This window comes from Vicugna pacos, chromosome 27 (genome assembly GCF_048564905.1).
Source record: "Vicugna pacos chromosome 27, VicPac4, whole genome shotgun sequence".
In the NCBI taxonomy this organism is placed as follows: Eukaryota; Metazoa; Chordata; class Mammalia; order Artiodactyla; family Camelidae; genus Vicugna; species Vicugna pacos.
This window is the reverse complement of record NC_133013.1, coordinates 25,841,231-25,869,190: the sequence shown is the minus strand read 5'-3', so window position 1 is coordinate 25,869,190 and position 27,960 is coordinate 25,841,231. Positions and strand designations below refer to the sequence as shown.

The following is a 27,960-nucleotide window of genomic DNA, read 5'->3' as shown; positions in this document are numbered from 1 at the left end:
CTGAGAGTCCAGGCAGTCTTCCCCATGTACCCCTCCCCCACAGGAGGACTGTTTCTTAGGAACAAGTTTATTACGGGGAACACACTAACCTCTTTCATAACATCTAAAGGCATCCCAACTACAAAAATATCAGGCCCTCAAGTGTGGGCAGCTCAGTGTGGGGCCTGGTTTGAGCTGTGCCTTTGCGGCTGGGTAGAAGCCCGTGGCTTCCCCCTGCAGGCCACGAGACCCCCCGGAGGAGGCGGAAAGCCGCAGGAGGGAGGAAGCGCTGTGTCTGGTCATGGCGGTGAGGTCCAAGACTGATGGGCAGAGCTGGAATGCTAGGCTGTCCCGGCCTGCATCACCAACTCCGGTCAGGAGAAGGCCTCCGTGAAGCCTGGAGACTGGCGGCAGAGCCAGTGTGAGGAGGGCCCTGGATGTGGTTGCCCCACTTCCACTGGCTCCTGGACCAAGGGCCTAAACCACTCGTTGCTTTCTCCAGAGCCCTCACTGGCTTCCCGAAGTCAGGGCAGCAGACCAGAGCCTCCCAAGGCTCGTGGTGCCAACAGACCTCTACTCAATCACAGCGAACCTGGGCCGGCCCTAAACTCCCAGGACCTGCTGGCAGAACTGGTGCCAAGCAGAGAGGCTGCCATGGCTGGGGTGATGATGTTGGCACAGCTGGGAGGGAGTGGGCTGGGAGGAGGGGAAGCACCCCAGCACAAGCAGTGACATGTGGGGTGGGCTTCCCCACCCTCAGGGCTGGGCCCCGTTGGCCCGGGCACCTGATAGGGCTGTCTTCCGGAAGGCCTGCAGGGCTGGGTTGTGCAGCAGCGTGTATGCCAGACCCCAGCGGGCCCTGCCTCTGCGGGCCCTGGGCCCTGCTCCCTTGGCCACTGGGTCCTTGGTCTGCAGCAACTGCATCCCTGAGAAGAGACCCTCTGTAAGTCAGTCAACAAACACCCAGCCAAGCCCTACCCACTTGCACCAAGACAGAGTCTGAAAATCCCGTGCACAGGGTGAGGGAGGCTCATGAGACTGGGGCTCCAGGCACCATCTCACAGAGGGGGAGGCCGGGAGAAGTGTGAGGCTGAAGAGAGGTATTGTAAAGGTTCAGGATGTCATCCTCTGGGTGGCTGACAGAAGAGGGAGAGGATGACCTCTGTGGAGGAGACTGGAAGCAGGGCTGGGACAAGGGTCTGGAGCCAGTTTAGTGTCGCCTTCCCTACTACACACTTTCCGGGCAGGAGAACAGGGAGAGGACATACTGCCTTAGGAGAGGTAGTGGGTAGCGGGGGGTGGTGGAGGTGACAAAGCCCCCTGGCAAGATAGCTGTCTCATTCTCCACATGAGAAGTGTATGGGTGTGTGTATGCACGCACACATGGAATGACAGAGTGTGTGTGTGTTAGTATCATGGAAAAAATCACCCTGAGACGGACCAGGAAAGTGCTCGCTTCCCTTCCCCAGCGGCGGCAGCAGGAGACGGGAAGCGAGTGCAGTCCTGGCCTTCTCTCCCGGTGTGTGTTGCAGATGGGGGTGCGCCTCCTTCCTGGGAGAAGCCAGGCGGGCTCAGTACCCCCACCCCTAGTGGGAAGGCGCACCTTCCTCTTCCTCTCCCAGCCTGAGGCCATCCTGGGGGGCCGTGCGGGGCCGGGACCTCCGGGCTTGCAGGAGCAGGGCACAGAAGGCTGTCAAGGCTGGGTGTGACTGGCTGACCTCCATCTTCAAGAAGTTGCAGTACGTGTGGTAGCCTGGGTGGGTGGGGACGGCAGCACTATTTGCGGTGGGGGGCCCAGATGGCCCCTAACACAGACACCAGGGGTGCCCTGCATGCCCTGCATGCAAGCACATGGCCCCCTGCACACACCCACGGCTCAGGGTTACAGGCGTCCTCCAGGGAGACGAGGCCTGGGCAGACCCTCCCAGACTGTCTGGGAAGCCTAAGCACCGCCACCTCTAGCCCCTGCCCTGTGACCTTACCGGGGTCGAGAGAGGCAGCTCTAGGTGGCAGCAGGCTGAGGTCCATCTGGCCAAGGTGGACGGCGTTGTAGAGGGCGGAGAGGAGCACTCGCCAGCCAGCCACCATGGCGCCCACCAGCACGTTGATGGGGAAGAGAAGGAAGGTGGCTGCACAGAGAGCTCGCCTGGGGTGGGGGAGAGGAGAGGCTGAGGCCCCCCCCCCACAGAGCCCCTTCCTCAGGCGCAGGGTCAGATCCAGATGACCACAGCTGCTGTGTATTTTTTGACTGCACCTCTGTGCACCCACCTTCTTAGCTGGGTCCGCTCTCTCACCCAGCTCGCCCAGCCCAGCCATTTGGGAGACAGAGGCGCATAGAGATTGAGTGACTTAGCTAAGGCTGTCTAGCTAGTCAGTGGCAGAGCTGGGGTTTAAGTCCAGGTCCACCTGGATCTTCTGTGACCCTCATGTCTCCCACCTCCCTCCTCTCAGTCCCTTGTTCACTGACTCTGAGTCTCTCCTGGAGCTGAGGTCCTCCCACAGCCTTGCCACCCAGCACAGAAATAATATTGCAGTTAGCCTCCTTCCTGCAAAGGGAGAGCAGTGTTAATCCCTAAGTCAGGAAAGGCTCATGGAGGTATTTCTGGCCCTGTGACAGGTAAACAAAGAGGCATTTTTGACTAAAGCTGGGCCACTGTCCCCTTTCTCTGTAGACAAGGCAAACCCTTTTTATTATCCACTGGGCTCCCTGTTAGAGAAAGGGGAAAGATGACAATGGAGGGAGAAGGGCACAAAAAGAAAGACACTGAAGAAGAGGCTGAGGGCCTGAGGGAGCCACAAGCCCAAGAGCTGCCTCACCGGTTGCTCAGCTCTGGGCGTCCATGGTGAGTCTCCAGGAAGACCCAGTGGGCTGCCATGTTCTGCAGGGTCACAGCCAGGGTCAAGGTCAGCCAGAAGGGCCTGTGGGATGAGGGGATAGGAAGGTTGTCACTATTAGTGGCCCTCTGGGAAAGGATCCCAGAGCCCTCTGCCTCTTGCCTCACTCACCACGAGGTCTTCAGGGATCGAAGGAGCAGAAGGTTCCTGCCGTGGAGCACAGGCATGAACACCAGGAATGCGAGGGCCAAGGTCCCCAGGAAGAAGAGGACCTGCTGCACCAGGAGCCCTGGCAGCATGGGGAGGAGGGACGGGCAGGCATCAGCCCACCTCTGCCACTCCCAGAACCCAAGGCTTTGGAAATGGGCAGACCTGGTTTCAGATCCCTGCTCTGCTGCTGGTCCACCTTGAGCAAGTTACTTTACCTCTCTGAGCCTTGGCTTCTTCCTCTGTAAAATGGGGATAGCAGCCTCCACCCAGGAGGGCCGTTGTGAGTCTCCAATGAGACATTACTTGTGGCAGATCTTTGAAAATCACAGAGTGCTTTGCAAATGTTATTTTTTCCCAATTGTTTCTGAGTCTTTGAGGACAAGACTGTATTTTAAAGTAATGTTTGCATTTCTATTGGACAGAGCTTGGCACATGGTAGGTACCTGAAAGTTGTCTATTAAAATAATTAGCTAATTGTTTACATGAGATATGTACAAACGGGCTTTGGGGGTATAAAGCTCACCAACATGAGGAATTACGACGTTTAGAGCTAGTGATTCCTATACCGCTTCATCATCTTTCTCCACCTCCCAGGGAGATGAGAACTGAAGGAACCAGCAGGGAGAGAAAGCAGGCCCTTGCTTTTGTAACATTGGCCCCAGCCCCTCACATTTGGGAGGAGTTTATTCACTGCAGCACCAAAGGGGAGTAGCAGAAACTCAGAGCTTGGAGGGGCCCTTGAAGTTAATCGAGTCCCATTCCCTCAGGGCAGGGCCTCCTTTGCAGCCCTCTAAATGGCTGTGTAACACTGCTTAAATAACTCCCAGTGACAGGGGTCTCATTACCTCCTAAGACAGCCTATCGTGGTATAGCCCTCCCTTACATAAGCAGGAATGTGCCTCCTTGAACCTCCCACCTTCCAGCCCTGGGTCACCCTGTGTGAAAACTCCTGGTGGCACCCAGGTGCCATCCTCATGTGATGGGTATCCCTTCCCCAAGGGCTCCTGCACCTACCCACCCCCTCCACCCTGCACCTGTGTGGACTTCTGAGGGCAGGGAAGCCCTGCTGAGCACTCTCCCCTCCCCCACTGGGGCCTGCCACGACCAGGACAAGTGGGCTCACCAAGGCAGGTAAATGCTGTCTGGTAGGCAGTGAAGCTCATCCAACAGAACACAGCCTGGCGGGAGGGGTGGGGGCTCTGGGGCAGGGAGCCCAGGTCCAGGGCGCCCCCTCGGTGCAGAGCTTGCAGGTTGGCCCTGGGTGGGAGTGAGGAAGACAGGGATCTCAGGGACACACACGCTCTCTAATTTCCTCTTCTGGGCCAGCCTCTGGCTGAACTCCCAGTCTAGGTAAAACCCACAGCCATGGGCAGGGAAGCCCAGGGCTGTGGGAGCCTTGTGGAGGCTCCTAACCCAGCCTAGAGGTCAGGGAGGGCTTCTCAGAGGAGGTGATATCTGAGTTGAGTCTTAAAGGATGAATAAGAGTAAGCTGGTGGGGGGGCGGGGCAGGGATCAAGGGAGACCAGTTAAGGCAGGAGGCTCAACCTGAGCCAAGTCAGGAAAGGGAGACACCACAGGAGAGATCGAAAGTGACTTGTAGCTCGGCCACCAGGGCAGAAGGTAAGTTTCCAGGCAAGGAAGAGGGCCGTGAATGCCAGCCTAAGTAGAGCCAGCCATGTGAGAAAAGACCCCGGGCAGGAGCCCTGAGTCCTGATGAGTGTACAGGGCATCTGGACCAACTCCCTGCTAAGTTCCAGCCTCCCCTTCCCACCCACCCTACCCCAACCAGAATCTTATCTCCCCCTCTGCTCACATTTCCTCAGTGCTCCCTCCTTACCATTCACCACGAAAGGACAGGGTAGGTGGCTTGGCACTCAATGCCCCATAACTATCTCTTCAGCACCCCAGTGCCAGCTGGGCCACCTCCCCACCCACGCTCACATGCTCCTGCTCACACAGCGCCTCCTGCCCAAGGCACCGTCCCACACCCCCATCTCTTCTTCCGTTTCCAGGGAGGATGCCAGCTCTCCCAGGTGGCCCTCCTCAGAGGGCAGCTCCACATGCCAGCCCCGCTTCAGCCGCGCCCCATGGCACTCACAGACGTTTCTCCAACTGGAGGGGGATGCTCCACCTTCCCCACCCACCACAGGGCAGCTGGGCAACGGGGCTCAGTGACAAACTGGTCCTGCGGAGACCCTCCCTCCCTCCCTCCAGCCTCCAGGCTTTCCCCACAGGCCTCCTGGGTCAGGGGTCCTGCAGGCCCATAGGATTCCAACCTCTTCCCCACGTCTGCACTGGGGGAGTCAGAGTCTGCCACTAACCTGTGTGTCACCAGCGAGCGGATCAGCATGAGGAAGGTAAGCAAGCAAGACAGGACCAAGGCCGAGATGTAGCAAACTGGAGGGTGGAGAAGGAGCAAAGTGGGAGGTCAGGGCCGGGGGTCTCCCGGGAGCCTCCGAACTGCTGCTGGGGTGCCTGGGTGGGAGCTGTCCCTGCCCCACTCCTCTCTGAGTGGAGGCCTCTTGCCACATCCCCTGTTCTCAGATCCAGTGTTTAAGTCAGCGACCTCAGTTGACCCACACTGCCAGGTGACATCTGGTGGCCAAGACAGAGGCCAGCTCTGAGGCTGCAGACCTGGCCCTCACCCTGGTCTGCTGCTTCCATTGCTGTGTGACCCCCAGTGAGAGACTCCATCCAACCGGGCATCTGCCTTCGGCTCCACGGCCTCCGGGCTGCGTAGCCTTCAGGGGGTCATTTCCCCTCCCAGCCTCAGCTTCCCAGCGCCGGGCGCACTGCTGGGCGGCCCATCTCCTAGCACTCTGTGAGCCATAAAGCTCCATCTGCGCCTGCGCCTGCGGCCTTTGTTTGGGGCACAGAGGATGCGAGTGCTCGTCACTGTGGCCTGAGTCCGTCAGCATGAGGGAGGTGACCACTGCTACCCACCTCCGCAGTGTGGCCCCTCCTCTCCAGCTCCCCACCCACCCGGGCCACATGCACAGATCATGAGTTCCCTGTATTATCAGCAGCTGGAGGGGAACGCGTGGTATGTGGTGAACAAGTCTGTTACTTAAGCAGAGCAGGAAGGCAGGGCTGCAACCCTTCCACCCTAATCCACACCCAGTCTTACTCAGTACCCTCACAGCAACCCCGCAGGAGAGGCACAGGGACACATGGGACCAACAAAGAAGCTGAGACGCAGAGAGAGGGCCTGACTCTCCAGCCACACTGCTAGGAAGTGATGGAGCGAGTTGTGCAATCATTTCCGAGCAGACCTAGAATGAGCCCAGGGTGTCTACATCGTGATCTCGTCAGTCAGCCCAGGGGGTTCCTGGTTCCCACTAGACTCAGGAGGGGGGCAAATACACAAGGCAAAGCCTAGTGCTAGGTCCACTAGGTCAAGGGTGCTGACCTAACAGGGCTGCTGTGAGCAAGATCTGGGCTTGGATGTGGGCTGATGTGGGCTGATGTGCACCATGTCTCCTCCTGCCTGTGGTCCAGATTGCAGCCAACTTGGAAAACCTCTCTGAGAGAGGTTCAGCCCATCCAGAACTTGTCACCTGTCCTGCTGTGGCCTTCAGCCACAGTTCCAGGGCAGCCTTTGAAGCAGACATACTCAGGAAGGTGGTGGGAGTGGTGGTCAGGGAAGGAAGCAGTCACTGCACACACTTCTGCCCACCCCTACTCTCTGCCCTTCTCCACCTGTGTGATGGGGATGATGTTAATGGTAAGGAAGAGCTGCAGAGCAGTTCTGCACCTCCTCCACCTGCAATACTGGCAGTCTAAGCTCCGACCATCACATGTTACTCCTAAAGAGCCAGAGTGCCCATGCCAGCCAGGGACTCCCAATCCATCAGAGGGTTCCCCTTGAGGCCTGACCACCAGGCTTTGTCTCAAGGTGGAGTGCCCCAGCCTGGGCATCAGGACATTGTGTTCTCTTGGCTCCGCTTCTGCCTGGCTGTACCACCTCAGGCGAGTGCTTCCCCATGTGTCAAGTGGGGACACTTCCCAGTGTCCTCTACAGGGCTGTGGAGGTAAGGTAGGGGGTAATGGGGCTAAGGGCTGAAGGAGGCATCAGACTACAGAAAGGAGGCTAGTATGGTTCCCGAGCCCAGGAGCTCATTGTCAGGGGAAGGGAGGAGAAAGGAGGTGGCCTGGAGGACAGAGACTGGGCACGAGAAGGAATCTGCCCTGCCTGACCCCACCCACCTGCCATGAGGTTTAGCTCAGAATCCTGGCCCACAGCCCCACTTCCCTGTCTCCTTTCCCCCTTCCCCACCCGGAGCAAAGGCTCCAGGGCTGTCCCTTCGGTTCACACAGATCGCACCCTTCCCCATCTCCACACCTGCAGAGCTGGGGAAAGACACTGGGGATGGGGGTGGGAGACACCACACAAGCTGACAGGAGGCGGCTGAGATGACTGCCCCAATTTGAAGATGAGGCAGCCAAGACCCAGAGAGGGAAGGGACATGCCCGAGGGCACCCCGCATGTCCATGGCACCTTGGGACAGAGCTTGGGTATCGGGTCCCCGCTGTGAGCCCTCAGGGACTCCCAAGAAGCCTCACCTTCCAGAGCCCACAGGTGGTGCTTCACCAGCTCCACCACCTCCTGCCTGTCCTCTGAGAGCACGATCCCAAAGCCGGCCAGCAGGTAGGAGACGTCCGTGGTGATCCCCGCCCTCACCTTCTGGATGGTGGGTATCACGCCCACCAGCAGCAGCAGGGCCACCTGGAAGAGCCCCAGAATGAGGGCAGCAGGGCCCGGAAGTGCTCATGCCAGGCACTCCCATCCCAGGAAAAGTGTTTTTTGAGCTGGGGGGAGACTTCAGGGGAGGAACTCTGCAGCACATGACCATCGCGGTGGATGGATATGAACCATCCCTTTGCACAGCATCCTCGTGCCTCTAATCGGCACATAACAAACAGATATGACTTGAGCCTCATAGACCCCAGATATGATTTTAAGGAGCACAACTGTATATGTACCCCTCTGACCATCTATCAGTCATCTATCTAAACTGCAGAATATAAAATTTCCAGTTTTTCCATGTGGGAGAAAGCAAAATGTCCTATAGATGAGCATAGGCATTGAAGCTAGACAGATCTGGATTCAAATTTTGGCTACCCTGATATTAGCTGCAGGAACTTAGCCAAGTCAAATTTACCTCTCAGCCTCAGTTTCTCCCATCAGTAAAATGAAAAAAAATCATATCTACCTCCCAGGATTTTGGTTTTTTCTGCTTGTCTCTTTTTTTAGGGGGATAGTGGTGATGGGAATTTATCAAACACATATGATCTCACTAAATCTTCCCAACTACCTCAAAAGGAAGTAATTCTATTTCTTCCATTTTACAGCTGAGCTAATGGGTCCAGGGATGTTAAGTAACTTGCCCAAGGTCACTCAGAAGGTAAAAAAAGGAGCTAGGATTTAAATCCATGTTTATGTGGCGCCGAAACTCATGTTCTGACCCCATATGAGCCCAACAAGAATTAACTTCCCTTCCCTTCTGGGTGGGCCAGCTTTCCCAAGATGGCCAGAAGCAGCTGGACGAGATTGTGGGCAAGGCTTCTGGGGAGCTGAGCCGGGCCTGAGCTGTCTCAAGCTTGGAGGCTGGGGGCAGGAGTCTGGAAGTAAATGGCACTACAGAGGCAGGACATACCTGGTAGATGGCTGACACTGTCAGGGTGACTGAAAGCACCAGCTTCAGGGGGAGTCGGAATCCTGTAGTTCCCAAAAGGAGGGGGATGGTAAACCCCAGCACCACCCAGGCCCGGGAGCCCCATCCCTCCCAAGGCGCCCAGGAAAAGGGCCAGGCTCCCTGGACCCTGGACCACCAAGACCAGGCCAGGGGCTTCCCCTCGTCCCGAGCTGAGGTGGTTCCTCCTGATAACAAGGGTTTTGGGGGCAAGAGCTGGGCTTCTATTGCAGCTGTTCTGTGCAAAAGCAGGATGAGGTCACCTGTCACTCTTACCTTAGCTCCCCATCCCATACCTCGCTGTGGTGTGTAGATGTAGCATCTGAAGTGGATCCAGGTCCGGGACAGGAAGCCGTGCTTGGAGATGTGGGAGCTGCAGAAAGACCCAGGCAGGTGGGAGCCCTCAGGAGAAGCCCCTGCCCCGAGCCTGGGACCCAGAGTTTGCTTCATTTCTCCTCTCTGCCCCACCATGCTGCCCAGTGCCAGCCTCCCAAACAAGCCTGCCTGCCCAGGCCTGTCCCCTGGCCCAAAGCGTATGCCTAGGAGCTCACCTGCTTTTCAGCTTCTTCTGGCAAAGGAGCATCCTCAAATATTCCTCAGAGTAGCTGCTCTGAAGCCCCTGTGGACAAGCAGCTGAGATCTGTCTCGAGCCATCCCTGGGGCCATAGAGCTCAGAGTAACACAGGCACCCAGTACATACAAACCTCTTGGCTGTGGTGGAGTACACAGAAGGGCTCCCCTGTGAGGGACAAGGTGCCCTGTCCTCCTCCATGAATATAGGACTAATCAGTCTCCTATCTAAGAACACTCAATGCTGGGAAGTTCTTCCTAAGGTCTATCTCCAACCCTTTCCTGCTTTACTCAGTCACATTACAGCATTGCTTTCCTCCTGGCCCTCTGGCCTCTGCTAGCTGAGACTGGGGCAAAGGGAGCCTATGTCCCATGAGCACAGCCTAGACCAGGACACAGGATAGAGCCGTTTCGGGTCAGATGCCCCAGGCCTCTCCTCCTACTCCAGGAAGATCACAAGGGTAACCGGATTTGTCTAAGCCACATTCCAGGCCTTAAGCCGCCTGCCAAGTGGCAGAGGCCCATGGTAAGATATGGTGAGCCCCTGGCCCCTGATCATTAGGAAAATACAGGCCGTTGTCACCTGTTGCCATGGCAACCCTGGGATCCAGGGCGGGTGTGGGTCAGCTCAAAGCTTGACTATGTCTTTTGAGGCTTAAACCTCTTTGACCAAGGGCCAAAGAGGATTTTATTTCTCCCAAGACTTCCCAAGAGGAAAGGCATGCAACAGAGGGAGAAGAGCCCTGGAGGAGGAGAGGGAAGGGCCCGGACAAGGCAGAGACGTGCCTGGTGCACCGTGAATCCCGGGGAGCAGCTCCCCTCTTCCGAGCCAGCTGTAAAAATGAGGGGACAACAGGCTTCTTGAGCCTCTGGAGGACAGTAGTGATAAGTACTGAGGACCCTACTGCTACCATGTGGGAGTCAGGTGGGCCTGTGGGGGACCCAGGGGGACCCCTGGAGACACGCAGCACCCCGTCTCTTCTCCCCTCACTCTTCATCCCTCCATGGGGACCTCACTCCTCTGGCTTCAGTTCCAGCCCCTCTCCTGAGCTCCAGGGCCATGGCCCAGCTGCCCGCAGACCCCTCAGCGCCGCACAGCCGCGGCTGAACATCACCCCACCCCCACACTGGCTCTCATCTGGCGTCCTGTGCGTCGGCGACTGGCGCCATCACCCAGCTGCTGTCTGTCCTAGGTGCCAGCCTTCAAGCCTTTCCTTCACTCTCCCCATCTGCACAGTAACTAGCCTTTTGCATCTGTGTCTTCAGCCTTTCTTGAGGGCCTCTGTGGAGCAGTTTCCCTCTTCCTCCTCTCTCACCAGGAAGAATACTTGACCCCACTTCCACCTCTGCTCCCAGGGCAGCTGGATGAGTCCCGGCTGCACCTCTCATACTGCATATGAATGTGTCGCTGCACCCATCTCCCCCAGGTTCCGGGGGGGTCCTGGAGGACTGGCACAGGTCATTCGGCTGAGTGCACAGTCCCGAGCCCAGGGCCGGGCGCAGGGTATGCTTAGAAGGTCTACCTAATCTAAAATAAGATTGCTGTATCTTGTAAGAGTTCTCTTGCCATGATACACTCATCCACCCACCCACATACCCACAACTTCAAAAATATTTGCTGAGTGTCTACTTTGTGCTTAGACCTGCCTAGTGCTGCAAATCATATACGAACGAAGCCTGCAGCCCATCTCTGCCCCTTTACTCATGCTCTTCCCTTTGCCCGCAATGCTTTCTCCTTATTCTCTCCCCACTCTAGAGCTTTCCTGTCCTCAGTCCCTGCTATGTCAACCTCCTCCAGGAAGTCTTCCCAGCCTTCCTTAGTTCTCCCAGCCCTCCCCCTTATCTCATGTTATCCAGCCTATAGGTGATTCATAGTGTAATTCTGTCCTGGGTTCTTCTTGAATTGTGTCAGCATCTTCAGAGCTCCCATTAGGCATAAGGCTCCTCGCCTGTCTCATTTCTCCAACTGGAGCCTCAGTATTTCAGAAACAGCTATGACTTCCCTGCCTTCTGGCCCACTTCTCCTTTGTTCAGTGCCCACTGCTCAAACAGCTTGGTACCTTGGGTATCCTGGGTGCCAGCCGAGGGCCTGGCCTAGCCTTTGCCTGGGGAGAGAGGACAAACCAGCCCCTCAGCGACTCAGCAAATATTTCCTGAGCACCTGCTATGTCCTAGGCCCAAGTGTGACTACATGTAGACCAATAAACAGGGGCAAGGCCAAGGTGCCTCGGGTGCTGCGTATGAGCCCACCCCAGCCCTGCCCCTTTACCTCGGAGTCTGCTGCCGCCCCAGGACTGAAGCTTCTCATCAGCTGCACCGGGTACCAAAGACTCAGGAATCCGAGGCCCAGAAGGAGAGGCAGAGAGGCCAGCAGGGAGTAGTACTTGTAGATCTGGGTGGACAGACAAACGCTCAGACACATCTACATTCTGCCTTCTTCCCCCAAGAGAAGACTGGGATTCTTGTCCCTTCCCAGTTCATGTGGGGCCCTGAGGGTGGGCTAGGATACATGGGAAGGCTTCTGGTTCTATCACCATCCCCACCCTGGGCCACTCGGCACCAGCTCCTACTTCCCTCTCTCAGGCCCTGCGGAGGTGCTTGCCCCTCCCCCAGTTCCCTTAGAGGAATCCAAGGGAGGGTGTTGTATAAGCCCCTCCTATCCACCCCAGGGGGCTGGGAAGCGGCTGGAGTGGTGGACATCCCCCTTCCATGTTCCCGTGTTCCTGGCACTCTGGACACAAGCCTGATCTTTTCTATGTACGGTCTGCGACCTGGGCATCAGAGAAGTACATGCCCTGCCTTCCGAGGCTAAGGCCCTTCCAGGGTTGGGCCCGTTATATATTTATTCATTTATTTGTTAATTCAGTATGATTTTATTGGGAGCTTAGTATGTGCCAGGTCCTGGATCATGAAAAAGACCAACCAAGTCCCTGCTCTCAAGGAAGCTACCTAATCTTCAACTTTACCCCAAGAGATCAGTGTTACCAACTTCACTGATGGGACTGGGATGGGGAGACGGGGGTGGATCTGAGTCTCAGAAAGGGGACATGGTTTCCTCAAAGCACTTGGCACCACCCGGCATCATTTTGTATGTTTGTTTGTTTGATTGTGTGTCTCCTCCTGGAACGGCAGCTCCTGGGATGCCAGGGACTTCATCCGTCTTGTTCACTATTCCAGTGCCTCAAAATGCCCCTGGTACAGAGTATGTGCTCAAATGTGTTCAGTGAACAAAGGAAGGAAGGGATGAGGCCGATTCAAACTCCTGTTGTCTGGCTCTGTAGCCTACACGCCCACCCTTTGGGCTCTGGGTTGGGCAGCTTCATACCCCCAGCCAGCTCCAGTGAACCAGGTTCTGAGGTTCTGGAATTCTCTTTTTAGCCCTCTGAGACCACCCTCCAATTCTGTGCTTGGTCCTCCAGCTCTCTTCACTCCCACACCAGCCCGGCCAAGGGAAGTCTGGGGTATCAATAATGGGAGATTTCAGACTTCCTCTACCTCCTCCTCTGTCCCTTTCGCTCCCTTCCCCTTCCCAGAACGGAAGCTCCTGAGGTCAAGCCCAGCTGCCAGGTCCACAGCCTCTCCCACAGAGTGGCCGAGCTAGGAACGAGCATGCGTTTAAAGGCATGAAATCCTGCGCACAGAGCAGCAGGGAAGCATGGAGGCGAGATGAAAGGAGCCACGCTGGTTTAAGCAGCTCCTCCACGCCCCTCTGCCCCAGGCTGTCACGAGTCAGTGGTTACCTTGGCCGACTCGGGGCACTCTGCCCTCTGCCAGACCTGGACCCCCAAGTGAGCCCAGGACAGCATGCTGCCGAGCAGGTGTGCAGCTCCATGCCTGACTGTGGCACAGGCAGCCAGGGGATAGTAGAGGGCAGGGTAATAGAGCAGGGCCAGCATCTTCCACGGCCCTGGAAGGCAAGACAGGCGGAGAGACACATGATGGAGAGGCAGACGTGGGACCTGGGTCCAGCCCACCCAGGCTTCTCTCCTGTCTCCATCTTCCAAGCCCCTAGGCTGCTTCAGTGGGCAAGAGCCCTGCATTCAAACCCAGGCTCTGACTAGCATCAGCTCTGTGATCTTGGGCAAGGTACCTCTTGGAGTCTCAGTTTCCCCATCTGTAAAATGGAAGTAATAGTAGTAAATTAGCAAAGACAAACTGAGCAGGTAATATGTACAGTGCTTAGCACAGTGGCTGAGTTAGTACTCAGTCAGTTAAGCTCCTATTTCATTACTGTTCCCTTCTCGGACCCTCAGGATCTTCCACTGTAAAATGGGGCTAATACCCGCACTTTGTGGAGTCACTGTGAGGAGCAGAAGATCTAAGGGGGTCATGTTGCGGGGCAGTGGCTCCTGTGGGGGGAGCATCACCTCCCTGAGCCCAGCTCAATTCTCCAGGACCCCACCCTGCCCCCATCTCCATCCTTCTTCATGCTCACACAGGTCTGGGCTATCTGGGGAACTCAGCCTGTGGCTAGGAACCAGAGTTCCCTCCCTCCTGGGGGTGGGGTTTGCACAAGAACAGAGGAAGCAGAGCAACAAAGGTATCAGGCACTGCGGTGGGACAGTTGGGGTGGGTAATGGGACAGAATCTCCCAGGTGGTGGCTCATGATGGGATGGGGAGCCCCAGCGCTCATTTCCCACCTGCCCCTCCCATCAGTCCAGCCCAGGGCCTCAGCTGTGCTGGGTACCTTGGCCGGGTGGTGAGCCGAGGGTCAGGAAGGGCAGTGGGTCCTCGGCCGGGAGCAGCAAACACAGGGAAGTGAAGAGGACCACGAAGACAGCAGCAGGCACGCTCCGGGGCCTGTCCCCAGCCAGGAAATCCACCGGGCTGGTGCAGAGGCAGGGCAGGACAGGAAGAAGTCCCTCAGGCCCTGCCCGCCCATTACCTCCTGCCATGCTCCATAAACCAGGGAGGTGGAGACCGTCCCACTTTCCACAATGGGAAATGGACACCCCTCTGTGTATTCATTCCACAAATACTGCATTTCTTGCACAGATCTTTGTGGAGTGCCTTTGTGGAGTGTATCAAGGTCTGGACTCTGGCAAAATGACTCAGGCACATCCCCCCAACACACACACACACACACACACACACACACACACACACACACACACACGGAACAAGCCTGATCACTGCTCCCTCCACCCACTCTGGAAGCTCCGGAAACAGCCGCCTCCACTCTAATCGGTCTGTCTGGGCTGGCAGACCTTCAGAGAACTAGAGAGTCACAACATCCTTATGCAACGCCGCCACCCTGGCCTGGGAGTAGCCCCGGGGCAGAGGGCAGACAGCGGGCACAGCTGTCCCAGGCATCGCCCCTCTGAGCTCGGGCCAGGCCATTCCGACCCTCTGCTTCTGTGCTCCAGCCCGGAGGACTCCATCCTGCTTCATTCTCCCCTCAGTCCCTCCCCTAAGCAGGGTAAGCTCTTTCCTGGGCCAGCCAGGCTAGTCTGCCACAAAACCAGCATGGCAGGCCCCACCTCGGTGTGCATCCCAGGCCTGGGGGCTCTACCTACCACCTCCACCAACCCTTTGGTCTCTCCCACACAAGCCTGCCCCGTCTCGTCTCCTCGGGGTCATTCCCTTCCCAGGCTCTGGGGCTGCAGGGCTGAAGGAGGCAGGGGGAGAAAGTTCTAGTCATAGACTGGAGGTCAGTCCCTCACAAATCTGCCTGTAAGCATCAGGGTCCAGATAACACCCTCGGGGAAAAGAGGGTCAAGAAGGCAGGGGGTGACCATGGCCTGTCCGGGCCATGGGCTGCTGGAGCAGGTGTGTCTGGAGCTGGGCTTGGTCTCCCTGGGGTCTGCAACAGGAGTGGGTGCACCTGAGTGGGTCCCTCCCTTCCCCTCTGGGGGTTCCAACTAAACCTGGAGATCCAGAACCTGCAGACTGAGAGAGTTTGGGGTGTCACTGAAGGCAGCACTGGCTTCTAGGTACCTAACCGCTCACCGCCCTCCCAGGGCGGTGCTTTCAGCCGGGCCCCGAGTCGGGGCGCCCACGCCCAGGTACCAACCTGGGCAGTCCGGGCCGGCCGTGCACACACTGGGGCCAGAGCTGGCGGCGCCGCACCAGCATGGCCAGCAGCAGCAGCACAAGGATCTGAAAGGAGAGCAGAGAGGAGGGCTCGGTATGCCCAGGCCTTCCCTGAGGGGCTGAGTCGGAGCACTCAGCCCCAGGAGCCCCCTCCCCCACCCCATGCACACTCATGTAGCACCTGGGGGACTGGCTAGGAGGTGACAGAAGTCTGAGAGGGCTCAGTCTGCATCCTGGTTTCGGTCCCCGCCCTGGGAGAACTCCCAGGACCCCTCCCCATATTTGGGCTCCCAGTGTCCCTCTTCACCCGCCCCAGCAGGGAACACACATCCCCCTGAACAGGCTGGCAGTAGGTTGCAAGCCAGTCTGGACTCACCGACAGCACAGCCAGGCAGGCGTGGTAGAGGCCTGGAGGCACACTTGGGTGGCAGGTAGGCACCACCCTGCAAAGTGATTGAAAGCTGGGTCAGGCCTTATAGGGAAACCCCAGGTGTACAGCCAGGTCTGGGGTTCCAGGCTGTCCACACTGGGGCTCCACCTACCACCTCCCTCAACCCTCTGATCTCTCCTACATAAACCTGCCCAGTTCCACCTTCTCAGGGCTGCTCTCGGTCTTTTATGACCTTGTGGTGTGCTGGTCCCATGTCAAGCTCTGACTTTACAGGGCTGAAAGAGACGGGGGGCTCCCCAGGGAAGACATGGGAGAAACAGAATGGGCCAACTCAGTCTTCCTATTCATCAAGGCCCACTTCATTCCTCCCTCCTTCAGGAAGCTTCCTTGACTGCTTCAGGTTTCAGATCTCTCCTCGGAACTGTGGCTAAGCATACTACCTGGGTCAAACCATCAAGAAATTAGTCTTACGATATGCCCTTCACTCACTGGTATCTGAGTTTGGTCTGTATCTGTGACTGGAATGGTCTACCTTGGTCTTCCAGGATTTATGTCTCTTCTTTATCTGTTTTCTTCTTATTGAGGTCTTCCATGCACAGTTGGGCAGGTTGTGTACTGTACAAGCATGCCCAGCAAAGGGAATGTGTGTAGTGTGAAATCCAGGCCACACTGCTCATCAAGCCCTGTACATACTGAGTTGCATCCATCTAAGTAGGGACCCCTTTTTCTAATTAACACAAAGGCCCCATATGGCCCAACAGGTCCTGCGTTCACCGCAGCTGAGCACAGAGGTAGACCCAAGGAGGAGATGAAGAAATCAGCGAGGACAATGAATGTCTCTATTTCCCCAGCTGGGTCTTGTGGCAGAGAAAGGTGTCAGGTAGCAGTACTGAGCTCAGGGCTGGACCTGGACCTGGGAGAGCAGATAGGAATATGTTCCTGGGGAGGGGCAGACCTCTGAGTTTATCTAGCCAGAGCCTTGGAGTGCCAGAGGGAGGACACAAGTGTGGGCAAGGTCGGCAAATTCTGGTGGGCAAGGCATCAGAGGAAGCCCTGTGCTGCAGCTGGGCCCTCCTTGCCCGGGAGGCTAGCCCACCCACCTGGGCCCCCTCCTGCTGTGTGGAAAAGAGCGATCCCGAGGGTCAGCTCAGAGCCCTAGGACTCTGTGCTGTGACAGCCCAGCCTCCCTGAGCCTGGAAATCCCAGACAGTGAGGAGCAGGACAGAACCCAGTCACGTGGGCTTGTCCTTGGGGTGGATGGACAGAATAAGTCTGCTTTGTGCAACTTCTTGGCCAGGGCAGAGCCAGCCTCCTCCCAAAGCGGAACTGTGCCCATGTTGGAGTAGGTGCCACATAGATCAGACTCCCGCTGTCTTAGCTCAGGCCTCACACTCTCCACTTTCAACTCTAAGGCATTTTACTCAAGTATGTAGGGAGGAGTTGGGGTGAGGCAGGGTCCCTGATCAGCCCCAAAATCAGAGCCACCACCCTTAGCCCTCTCAGCCTGCATCTCATCATCTGATGAAGTCCTGCTCAATCCTGTCCCCCAGGCCCAGCCAGGTCAGGGGATCAGCAAACTGTCCCTGGAGCAGCCTAACCAGGAGCCAACCTCACCCCCGTGGGCCTTCTGCAGGGCTCTGTCTCGGGGAATCTCTGGTCCTTTCTGTATCACCTGGAGCCTCCCAGCTCCAGCTACCCTGTACTTGGTTTGGCTGAGGCTCACGGACCCTCAAATGTTTGAGGTCTGAGCTAGACATCTGACTGAGCAAATGTTTGGCTGATGCCTCGAGGACGCACGTTTTGTGCTGTGGGACAGGTGGGATGGTACAGACACAAAGAGCTCCATGTCACGGAGGGCGGGAGCTTGATCCTTGAAGGGCCGCAAGCAGATGCTAAAGGACACAGAAACGGGAGAGAAATTTGGGGCAAGGCCTCAGCGCAGGTGGTATTGAGTTTGTCTCTTTAGGCAAATAAGGGGCAAGAGAGCTCATGGAGAGGGACGAGCATGAGGAAGTGGAGCGACAGGCAGGAGACAGTGTGACTGGGGCCAGGCAAGGTTTGCAGCTCGATTGCAGCCCAGGGGGCAGGCTGAGAGCCAGTTATAGCAGGCATGGGAGGCACTAGGGAGCCACTGAGGGTGTTTGAGCAGGGCAGTGTTCTGGATTTTAGGAGATTTCTGTGCCTGGTTTGAATAACAATAACAACAGTAACTAATACTCACTAAGCACTGACTAAATGCCAGGCTCTTCTTGGGCCACGTATTAACTCAGCTATTACCTAAGCGGTGGGCGCTACTCGTATCCTCTTGTGCAGACAAGGAGAACAAGGCTCAGAGAGGCTAGGTATCTTGTCCAGATCACACAAGTGGCGAAGTGGCAGAACCAGGATTTGAACTGAGGCAGTCAGGCTCCAGCGGCCGCGTCTGACCAGGATGTGAGAGGTAAGAAGTGTGTGGAGGAAGATATTAGGTGGAACCATGTGAAACTGTCATTTCTGCACATCAAAACCAGTTGAATATCAGCATTTTCAAATGGTTCAGGATAAGTAGTCTCCAGGCAGTGGAAATCCAGGCAGTATCTCAGAGGTATTTACAAGGGAAAATTTCTACACCTTGACGTGCAGAGCAGGGGAAGGGGTAATTTCTGGGGTGACTGTAGGGTTCTGGGCCTTATTCCAAGACAAAGGGTAAGGACGAGAGGCAAACGGAGCCCAGGGAAGCTGGGCTTGGTCTTGGGCAATTTGGAGGTGGTGACGGGCTCTCAGGGACAGAGGCCGGGCTGCAGTGGAGTCAGGACACTGAGACAGAGAAGAAGCAAGACAACTGTTTCTAGAAGTTTGGCTCTGAGTGGGAGGCTGCAAAGGGCCCCATCTGGAGGGGAGGACGGAGCACATCGGTGTGGGTGGGGGGAAGACTGACTGTCTGGAGTCGGGGGTCTGCGGGCCTGTGGTCCTCGGCAGGCCTGGAGCCCTACTGTCTGACGCTCTCCCAGGCCCACAGCGGAAGGACCTGCGGGTCACCCTGGCGTTGCCCTCACTTGGCGGGAGGGCAGGCCATGAAGGAAGCCTCCCAACTCTGCCTTCCAGGCAGCCCTTTGAAGTGGTGGGGAGGTGACTGACATCCTGGACAGCTGCCGCAGATGTATTTATATCCCCAGGCTCTGGCTGGGCAACTCGGCACTGATGATGGGTGGATGACACATGAGCGCATGGCAAGTTGGGCCCATAACCTGGCAGAGGGGCCTCCGGGGTAGGAGAGAGCCCGCTTGCCCACACATCAATCCTGTGCCTACCGAAGACCCCAGATTCACCCCCTCCCCACCAGGCTCACCCTCACAACCAGGTCCTGGCACCACAAGGGGACCTGAATAAGTATGACCATTGAGTCCATCCCAGCCACTGTCACCAGTGCCCACCAGCCCTGACTGTAGCCGACTGGGGCACACTGAGGCCGGGGGCTGGGGGTGCTACGTCCAGAGCTCCTCAGAGCTTTGGTGCACCATCTCCTGGGGGTGTCTGACTCACACAGGGAGAGATGAGCACAAGTCCGCCCCTTGGGATTCCCCTGGGCTCCCGGCTCCCCACTCCCACCTCCGCCAGGAAGCACAGCTTGGTTTGGCCAAGTAAGTAGATTCAAACAAAGCCCTTCATTCTTCCCAGTAGTAGGATAAGAGAGCTACAGATCCCAGACGCCATCCGCATGAGAGGTGGTACTCCTCATCACCTGGTCCCCGCCATGCGCCAGCTTCATTCCGAGGCCCTGTCTAGATACCCCGGCCACACAGCCAGCTGCAGGTGCCCGGCCAGCCAACGGCTGGCACTGAGGTGGCCAAGGACAGTTTCACATAAGGGCCTTAACCCAGATCAGGGTCTGTGTCCTCCTGGGTCCCCTGGTCCCCTTTCCATTTTGCTGCTTCTCCCACCCACACACACAGCAGGGACCTGGGGAGCCCCAGGCTCTCTAGGCCAGCCAGGGAAGGGAGGGGGCACACTTTTGCTGACAGCAGGGCTGCCTTCCAGGTGGTCAAAATCCCTTGTCCTCCGAACAACAGCTCCTTCCCCCAGGCCTGGGTGGGGCCTCCATCCCTGCTGGGTGACCGAAGCCTGGCCAGGCCGCAGCCCTGGCCCCTGGGGAGGCACGTGAGCATTTTCCCTTCTCCAGTTTCAGTTGTTGATGGAGAACAGATGTGCACACACATCTGGCTCGACAACCCCCCCAGCCTCACCTTTCCAGTTCCCCAAAGCCTCAGACAGAGCAGGGAGGTGGGGGATGGGGTCAGGGCCAGGAACAACAAAGCGAGAACTCAGCTCTGGGGCCCACAGGCGAGGCGTCCTTGGCAGCATGGGGGCACAGGGAGGCCCAGCTCCTCTGCCAGGGTGCCCAGACTAAACAAAGATAGAAGGGATCTGGGCAGAGATGGCCGTGGGCTGAGTCCTCAGGCCACACTGGGCTGGGCTGAAGCTGCCTCCTTCCCCTGGCCTGGCCTGAGCACTCCTGCTGAAGGGAATAGGACCTCCTCATCTTCATGGAGCCTCAGACCAGCCAAAGCCAACAGGAGTGGCATGTTTCCTCAGTGACTCCCCAACCCGGGGCTTTCTTCCTCAGGCCTCCCACTGCTGGGGGCCTGCCCCCGGAGAACCTGATACTTGCTAACCCCCTTCTCCAGATGGTCACCACGGGGACCATTAACCCTTTGAAAGCAGGCCCGACGTCCCCAGCCACTCGCCCAGCTCTCTTTCCCGGCTACAGGCCAGAGTTACCCAGGGAGCCGGCTGGATCTGAGTTTGCAAAGATGGGGCTCAGGAATCTGCATTTTAAACACACTACACAGGTGCTTTTTAGGTGACTAGCCTGGCCCAGATCTCCCACTTCAAGCATCTGAACACCAGGGCAAGGGCTGTGTTCTCATGTAACAGGCGGGGAGACTGAAGCCCAGAGAGGCTATGACTTGCCAAGGGTCCACACAGCAAATGAGCGGCAGAGCCCATCAGAGCAGCCCTTGCTCAGGGTCTCCCCTGTTCCCCTCATCGGTAACCTCCGCCACACCCCATCTGCTGGCCGACAGAGCCAGGGGTTCCAACTCACCCCTCCGGCGGGAGCTCCTGCCCGTCCTGGGGCTCATCAATGTACCAGCTGCCGTAGGCGTCCTCGTCTGTGGCCCCAGGGCTGGTCTGGTTCCCTGTTGTCTGGGTCGACATTCTCCAGCCCTTCTCCTTTGACCCCCAAACAAGAGGAAAAAAGCCACTACAGATGTGAAAAGAGGCTTAGGAGGGAAGAAAAGAAAGAAAACCCAAAGAAACGTTTCTTTTTAATCCTAAAGGTTACTTTCTTTCTTTTGGCTCTCTGGGAAAAGCCCGTCTGGGAGTGAGGGCCTGGGCCGGCTGGCATGGGAGGAGGGGAAGGACTTCTCCTGTCCCCTCCTGTCCCTCCCTGCCCAGTCTCACACAGTCCTGCAAGAAGTAGTTATCCCTTGGGGACAGTCCCCCAACAGGGTCCGTGGGCTCTTGCTAGAGCACCTGTTGGTCTCTCTGACTGTCCACCAGCAAGCTTTGACTCAAAGCACCATTTTCAAAGTTTTGTCCAATCCAAGCTGCCCACAGGGAACCCCCCACTTCCTTCCCCCTCCCCAAACCCATCCAGACGACCCACTGACACACACTCAAGGAAGGACCAGGGAGGAAGGAGCTGCAGAGATGAAAGGGTGGGCGGGCAGCGGGCGGGCTCAGCGCAGTCTGTGGGACCCTCCCAGATGGGCTCCCAGCCCCTCCCGCTCCCAGGGGTCCAGCCCAATCCCCCCCTCTTTGTTCAGGCTCCCTTGAGACCATCCCCCAGCTTCAGCCTGCCCCTCGCTGGTCCCTTTGGACCTCAGTGATGGAATCACATCATGGCCCTCACAAGCCCCCATTCCAGAGGCGAAGGCCCTAGCTCCATGCAGTGGCCTGAGCTGGGGAGGAGTGTGGCCAGGAGGGCCGGCATCCGGCTGCAGCACATACCTGCCTTCAGCGCCTGCCCCAGATCCCCCACATCCTTGCCCGGCACATCCGCACACATCCGGCACAAGCCAGGCATTCCAGCAACCCAGGGAGACTGCCGGGGCTGGGCTGGGCGGGAGGCAGGGCAAGGAGCCTGTCCATTCTTTCTCCTGGAAGAGCATGTGTCTCACTAGTCAAATCTTTTTGTTTCTCCAACTTGATTTCACAGGGAGATAACTCACCCCCACAAGGCGGAAATTAGTCCTTTAAACACGAACCAGACCCAAGGGTAGGCAAGAACCCTGCCTACCGCCCATTCCTCCAGGACTGTGGGGTGGGGGTGGGGGTGAAGGCAAGAAGGCAGGGTCTGGGCAGGAGCTGGGGGTTCCTCTCCGTCACCTTTGGCTGGCTCCGCCCCCTTCCTCACCCCCAGGGGAGGTGGGGAGTCGGGGGTGGCAAGATGCAGACAAGGCAGACAGCAGTTCTCAGGCCCCTATCCCTGAATATCCCTGAATCTTTGAGGATCCCTGTCCTTCTAATATCCCACAGGAGGCCTGGGTCATGGCCCTGTCCAGCTGAGGCATTTATTTGACAAGCTTTTCAAAAAGATACTCATCCATTTACTCTTAACAAATTCACTGAGCACCTACTAAGTGGCGGCACTGTTTGGAGCCCTGGGATGTGAGAGTCTACAGTTGGCAGGGAGGTGAGTGGACACAGACCAGTCGGTGAATCACCCGAGTCTGAGGGTTCTAAGGGAAGGCACAGAGTGCCCTGGTTTGTACCATGGTAAACTGAATTTGGTCCAAAAAGTGGGGGGCTTCCTGAAGAAAGAAAGCTTTTCAGTGGCGGTCTGAGGGCAGGGAAAAGTCAGTTGTGCAGAGGGCAGGGGGTTGAGGCTGGAGGTGTGTGGGGTGGTGAGGTGGAGGGAAGTGTGTTCCTGACAGAGGGAACAGTGTGGGTGAGGCTCAGAGGGGACAGAGCTTGAAAGCCTAAAAGCTCCCCATCCAAATTCGGAACCCCGGGCCCACAAGGCCTCCCAGCATCAGGGCCTGAGGGCTCTATTGGCCTTGGTTCCTCCCCCCACCTTCCAGAAAGGCTCCTCTTCCAGGAAGAGGGCTCCAGCCACCCCTCCCCCACCCGGAGATGTCAGCATCTGCTGACTCAGAGTTGAACCTGAACTTTGATGCAGTGCAGGAGCTCACACTGCCTGTCTGATCCCGGGGATTGGGGATGAATCCTGCCTCCCAGGCCTGGCTGTGTGCTCCCAGGGCAGAGCTCAGCCTCTCCTCCTCCTGCCGCCTTCCCCGGATGCACAGCATGCTGCTCTGGGGCTGCAGGGACTTTGTAAACTAGGCTTGACAAAGCTGTTGCTCGTTCCGGTGACCAGCACTCCTCCATGGGCCAGCCCCAGGCAGGCTGCTGTTTTTTCCAGCCAGGTTTCCAGAGCTCTCTGCTCCAGCACCAGAGCCCCACGGTCCCCTCATTGCTCGGGAGTCTTAGACCCACGCATAGCTTAGGGAGCAACTATCTGATTTTAATGATTCCTCCAACAATTGGAGTCCAGTCTGTGATGGGGAGCTCACTCCCTCTACAAGGTAGATATGTTCATAGCTGGATAACTCCGCCTGTCGGAAACTGCTTCCTTCCCTGGAGGGAGCCTGAATCTGCCCCCCAAGTCTGGTTTGTTCATTCACTCATTCATTCAACAGGTGTTGACTGCATGCCAATTATGTACCGGACAGTTCCACATGCTGAGAGTACAGCAGTGAGCAAGGTAGATAAAGTCCAGTACTTCAGGGACCCTCACGTGTAGTGGGAAGCAGAGGGCAGACAAAGCATGTGTCATGTGTGCTGAGAGGGAAAATAAAGTTGGGCTAAGAGAGGAGAGACAGATGGACAGGAGCTGGCTCTTTTAGGCAGGATGGCCGGGAAAGGCCTGGCTGAGGAAGTGATATTCCAGCAGACACCTGAAGGAAGGACGGGGTACCCAACTGGGCACTGAGGAAAGACATTCTGGCTACCTGGAGGAGACTCCATCAGCCTCAGGGGCTGTAGCCAGGCCGGCAGGGGGCCCCAGGCAAGTCCAGGCACAGCCCCTTCCCCACAGCACCCTTCCCTGACCCATACCTGCTCTGCTCCCAGGGACTTCCGGTGGAGTCTGCCCCTTCCCCCCCGGGATAGCCCAGTGCCCGTGGCATCACCTCCCTCCTCACTGGGGAAATGCAGAGGCCACCTTCAGGGAGGCCCTAAGTAGAGATGAGGAAATGGCGAGTCTCGTCCCTCTCCCCAGGTGTGGGCATAGCGGACAGAGGGCAGCCTTGTGCCCAGTTCCTTAGTCAGGGCCAGGCTGGACATGAGAAGGGGCAAGCCCAGAAGGAAAGAGCAGGGTTCCCATATGGCAGGGGAAATGCCCTGGTTGGGGAGGCAGCCTACCTGGGTTTGATCTTTGGAACTGGCTGTGTGACCTTGAATGAGTCCCTTGGCCTCTCTGGGTCTCAGCCCTGCCTCTTTCCCAGCAGGGGTGGGTTATCCATCCAGGAAATTCTTTGATTCTTGTGGGCTCTGCTCTCCCCAAGGCCCCCACTCCCTGCCCTCAATGACTTCACAGCTTAGGAATGTGGAGCCAGTGCACCAGGCACTGGTTGTAGCAAGAAGGTCAAAGCCACAGAGGATGGCTGTGACTGCCCAGACGTCCCCCATCGTCTCCCACCCACCCTCCTGCCCCGCATCCCACACCCCCATCCACTCTGTTGGGGGCAGGGAGGCAGACTGGGTCCAAGATCCATGGACACTGGGTGGTCACATGGCTCAGACTGGGAAGAGGACCCCAAAGTACCATTCTTGAGCCCAAAGTACCTAGAATAGCTTGAAGCTCACATCTGTGAAATGGGAGATTACCTCTGAGGTATTAGTAAGGATGCCACCTGGCCAGACGGCAAGCTGGCAAGGAAAAGTATTGAGAAGAGAAAGATTGTAATGATGGGACCCTGAAGAATTTCTTTAAAGGCCTGCCAGCGAAGCCCATGGCCTGCCCTCTAGAGTTGGCTTTATAGGAGGACTCAAACCCCAAAGAGTCAGAGACCGGCACTTGCCAACAGGAAAGGAGGGGCTGGCAAGTGGAGGTGCTTGGGAGACAGATTGTGAAAGTTCACAGAAGAGAGAAGAGGGCAGGAGGAATAAGGACATGTTTGAGCAGTCTTGAAGGCTTCCTGGAGGAGGGGACCAGTATCAAGGTCCTGAGATCACACAGGGTCAGTAAAGGTAACAAGAATGATGTGTTTAAGTATCTCAGGACAGCTGAGAGGGGGCCTCTGAGAGGCAAGGAGAGGGCAGGGCAGAGGTCAGGACGGCCCACATGGGCACATTCAGATGAAGCTGATCCCAATACCCAAGGAGCACCCCGGGCCAGCAGGGCTCCCAGCTGAGCGCAGAGCAGGGCTGGCTGAGCCCTGCTACTGTGACAGGGAGTCACAAGAAGCTCCTGGGCTCTGAGTAGACAAAGGCCATCTGCCACCTGGGTCTGGCACAGAGCTGCCCTGCCCTGCCCCTCGGGCTGGAGCTGGCCCATGAGGCCTTGGGACAGGGCTTCCTTCCTCCCCATGTTTTTGTTCAAGTTGATTAAATCTGAGGAATTTTTGAGTCCAGGAACAGAGGCCCATGTGTGTGCCTTCAGTGGCCTGTGGTTCTCAAAATCCTCAAAGGGCAAAGTGCTAAACTTAAAAGGAGCTGACAGTAGGCCGGAAGGAGTGGAGAAGAAACTCACAAACACCCCCCAAGGACTCCCAGACTCCCCAGAGCACCTCCAAATCTTAGCAATATCCCTGGAATTTCAGTAGCACAACAAGATCAAATCAAATCAAGCACAGGTTGGGGCAAAACCACGGTGAGCAGTTGCAAAAGGCTCAGAGACCGCCTCCTCACCGTTTCTCACCACACTTGCATCCCAGCTTTTGGCTCTCGGAGTCCAACTGCACCCCCCAAAAGCTCTACAGCACCCAAACCTCATAAAACGTCAGAGCCTTAGCAACTCCCCCGATCCCCAGCAGCACACAGAGGATGCCCAAGGGGTGTTTCAGTCCAGGAGTGGGGGGATGGCCAATGTGCCTGCTTGTACAGCCCAGCCCCCCATAAGCCTGAGGATAAGCAACCAACATGGGTTCAACCCCATGTGCACCAGCGAGCTCTGGCTCCACCCCTGTCTTCACAGTGCACTCACACAAACACGTATTGAACTGCCCCCCACACACACACACACACAGGTGCCTAACCTTGGCTCCAGACCCTTCAGTCACAGGAAGGCAGTGTTGTTGGCTGCTAAGCTCATGAGAGGAAAGTGTGTATGGCTCTCTACCTTCTTCTTCCCTTGCCATGTGGGAACATCAGAAGCATCACCTGATATCCCCTTCTCAGAATTCTCCTGCCCTCTCACCAACAGTACTGTCATAGCATGATGTATTTAAGCCAGATTGCTCTGGTAGGAGGGTGGATGCTGGTGAGGAGAAGGAGGGTAGCCAGCTGGTCCAGGGAAGCAGTGTTTTCTTCCTGTCCCAGAGTGCTAGGCCAGAACTGACTTAGAGGAGAGAAGGCAGGGAGGCAGATTTCAGCTCAGGACAAAGGTAGCTTTCTTAGTCTTGCTGAGTGGTGAGCCCCCCATCAAAAGAGGCAATCAAGAAGAGGCTGGTAATATCAAGATGCTACAGAGGGTTTCCTGCCCTCAGAGGAGGACTGGCCAAAAGGCCATGAATGTTTCTGCAGCTCTAAGAGCCCTGGATTTTCCCATTCTAGGATGTCCTCCCTAGGATGGTGTCACTATGGTCTTGCCTTGAGATGTAGGTTTTGTGCTGCCCTCCTTCCTCACTGAGGACACCAACTGCTGGGCAGATCCCCTGAGTTCTCTTTCCTTGTTCCCTGCTGACCACAGGGCACGGCTCTCCATCAATCTCTTGCCCACCAGCAAAACCTACTCAGACATGACTCTTTGGATGTCTCCCTACTTTGGGAGCTCACACCAGGTTCCCCCAAGTACAGCCATCTCCAGGTCTCCAACCTCATCCCTCAGAATTGCTCAACCCTCCCATTCCTGTCCCCCTCCTGCCCCACGCTTTTGTTCGTGCTCTGCCCCCCGTCGCTGCACCCTTCCCCTGCACCCCGACCTGCCCCAGTCCTACCTGGCCCGCAGGGCTTGGCTCCAGCCCCACCTCCACCAGGCGTTCTCTTGACCTGTCCCTTCTGTACCTCTTCCTTCTCCTTATTGATCAGCCTGGGGAGTCCTGCCCCTCCAGGCAGACAGGGTGCTCCCCAACAGCTGGGGCCTCCTCCTCTGAGCGCCAGCCCCAGCTCTGGCTGGGGTCCCGGAGAGATGGCTGGCTGCTTGTGCGGTCTCAGCAGTTGGCCCTGAGCAGAGTCCCCAGCACCTGCTTTAAAAGGTGTTTGATCTCCTCCTCCCAGAAAGGCAGCTCCCTCCTTCCCACTAGCCCCTCCTCCCGCTCCCCAGGCCTCCGCCTGTGATTCCAGGATCAGAGCCCACCCCACCCCCATCTCTCCAGCTCAGGCCCACAGCCCGGTTGGGGCCCCACATAACATACAGGGTGGCTTGTCTTTGGCCGAGCCTCTCCAACCCCCAAACCATTTGCCCGAAACTTGATCTCCCTGGCCCTCAGAGTCACCTCAGTGGAGAAGCCTGCACAGGGCTTTGATGGCTGAGTTTCCCCAGCTGTGGCCCAGGATGGGCTCAGGAACCCCCTACCTACATTCATTTGTCACCATCCATCACTCCCAGGGGGCCACTGCCTGATGAATTGCACCAGGCCGGAGGGGAACCACCAGCTAAGCTTTTAATAACCCGATCAGCGTCCTGCTGCTGCCCAGCTGGGCTGAGGGCCCTGACCATGGGAAGGGGGGAATTTGTCACACTTTAGTGGGGCTTCGGGGCTCAAACTTCAGGTACAAGCCATTCCAGGGGGAAGCCAAAGGCCCTCTTGGAGAGCTTTCTGTTCAACTCCTCACAGCCCAGCCTGTCTTCAGAAGAAGGCTGGGGTTCTGGGGCCTGCTGCTCACCCCACGCACACTCCTACAATCCCCATGGCTGCAGGGACAGTTGCTCCATCTCTGTCTCTGAGCTGGGAAGTGGGGTTGACTGGCTCAGGCTCTCCATGCTCTCCCCACCCCCTCCTAGACAGGGTGCCCTGGAGTGGTGTAAACAAGACTACAAAAGGAAAAAAGGGCTCAGAAGGTGCTAAAACCTGGTGCTGTGGTAGTAAGGGAGGGGAGTGAAG

General features: G+C 57.1%; 1 protein-coding gene across 6 annotated transcripts; it reads right to left on the bottom strand.

Moving 5' to 3' along the window:
* Window positions 1–51: 51 nt before the first annotated feature.
* On the bottom strand, window positions 52–27,123 carry STRA6 (signaling receptor and transporter of retinol STRA6). 6 transcript variants are annotated; one of them, XM_031691683.2, is made up of 19 exons: window positions 26,854–27,123; window positions 20,796–20,954; window positions 15,698–15,764; window positions 15,302–15,387; window positions 13,976–14,115; window positions 13,378–13,401; window positions 13,028–13,194; window positions 11,557–11,679; window positions 9,269–9,336; window positions 9,014–9,144; window positions 8,682–8,743; window positions 7,588–7,750; window positions 5,346–5,421; window positions 4,148–4,281; window positions 2,986–3,103; window positions 2,797–2,898; window positions 1,962–2,125; window positions 1,583–1,732; window positions 52–905 (listed from the first exon to the last, which is right to left on the bottom strand). In XM_031691683.2, exons 2-19 carry the CDS (start codon window positions 20,906–20,908, stop codon window positions 736–738), a joined length of 2,058 nt encoding a protein of 685 aa, XP_031547543.1. In that variant the 5' UTR covers window positions 20,909–20,954; window positions 26,854–27,123; the 3' UTR covers window positions 52–735. The 6 variants fall into 6 exon arrangements, with proteins under 6 accessions (XP_031547543.1, XP_015103022.1, XP_072807121.1 ...); XM_015247536.3 differs by having other exon boundaries at window positions 20,796–20,923; XM_072951020.1 differs by lacking the exon at window positions 26,854–27,123 and adding an exon at window positions 21,704–21,841.
* Window positions 27,124–27,960: the final 837 nt, after the last annotated feature.

What these genes read in the sequence shown, in the direction of transcription:
- STRA6 (XM_031691683.2), bottom strand. Translation starts at nt 20,908, where the DNA reads ATGTCGACCCAGACAACAGGGAACCAGACCAGCCCTGGGGCCACAGAC. An exon ending in GGAAACTGAGACTCCAAGAG is followed by an intron (nt 13,195 to 13,377) that starts GTACCTTGCCCA and finishes CTTGCCTTCCAG; the next exon opens with GGCCGTGGAAGATGCTGGCC. An exon ending in CATCTACACACCACAGCGAG is followed by an intron (nt 8,744 to 9,013) that starts GTATGGGATGGG and finishes TGGGAACTACAG; the next exon opens with GATTCCGACTCCCCCTGAAG.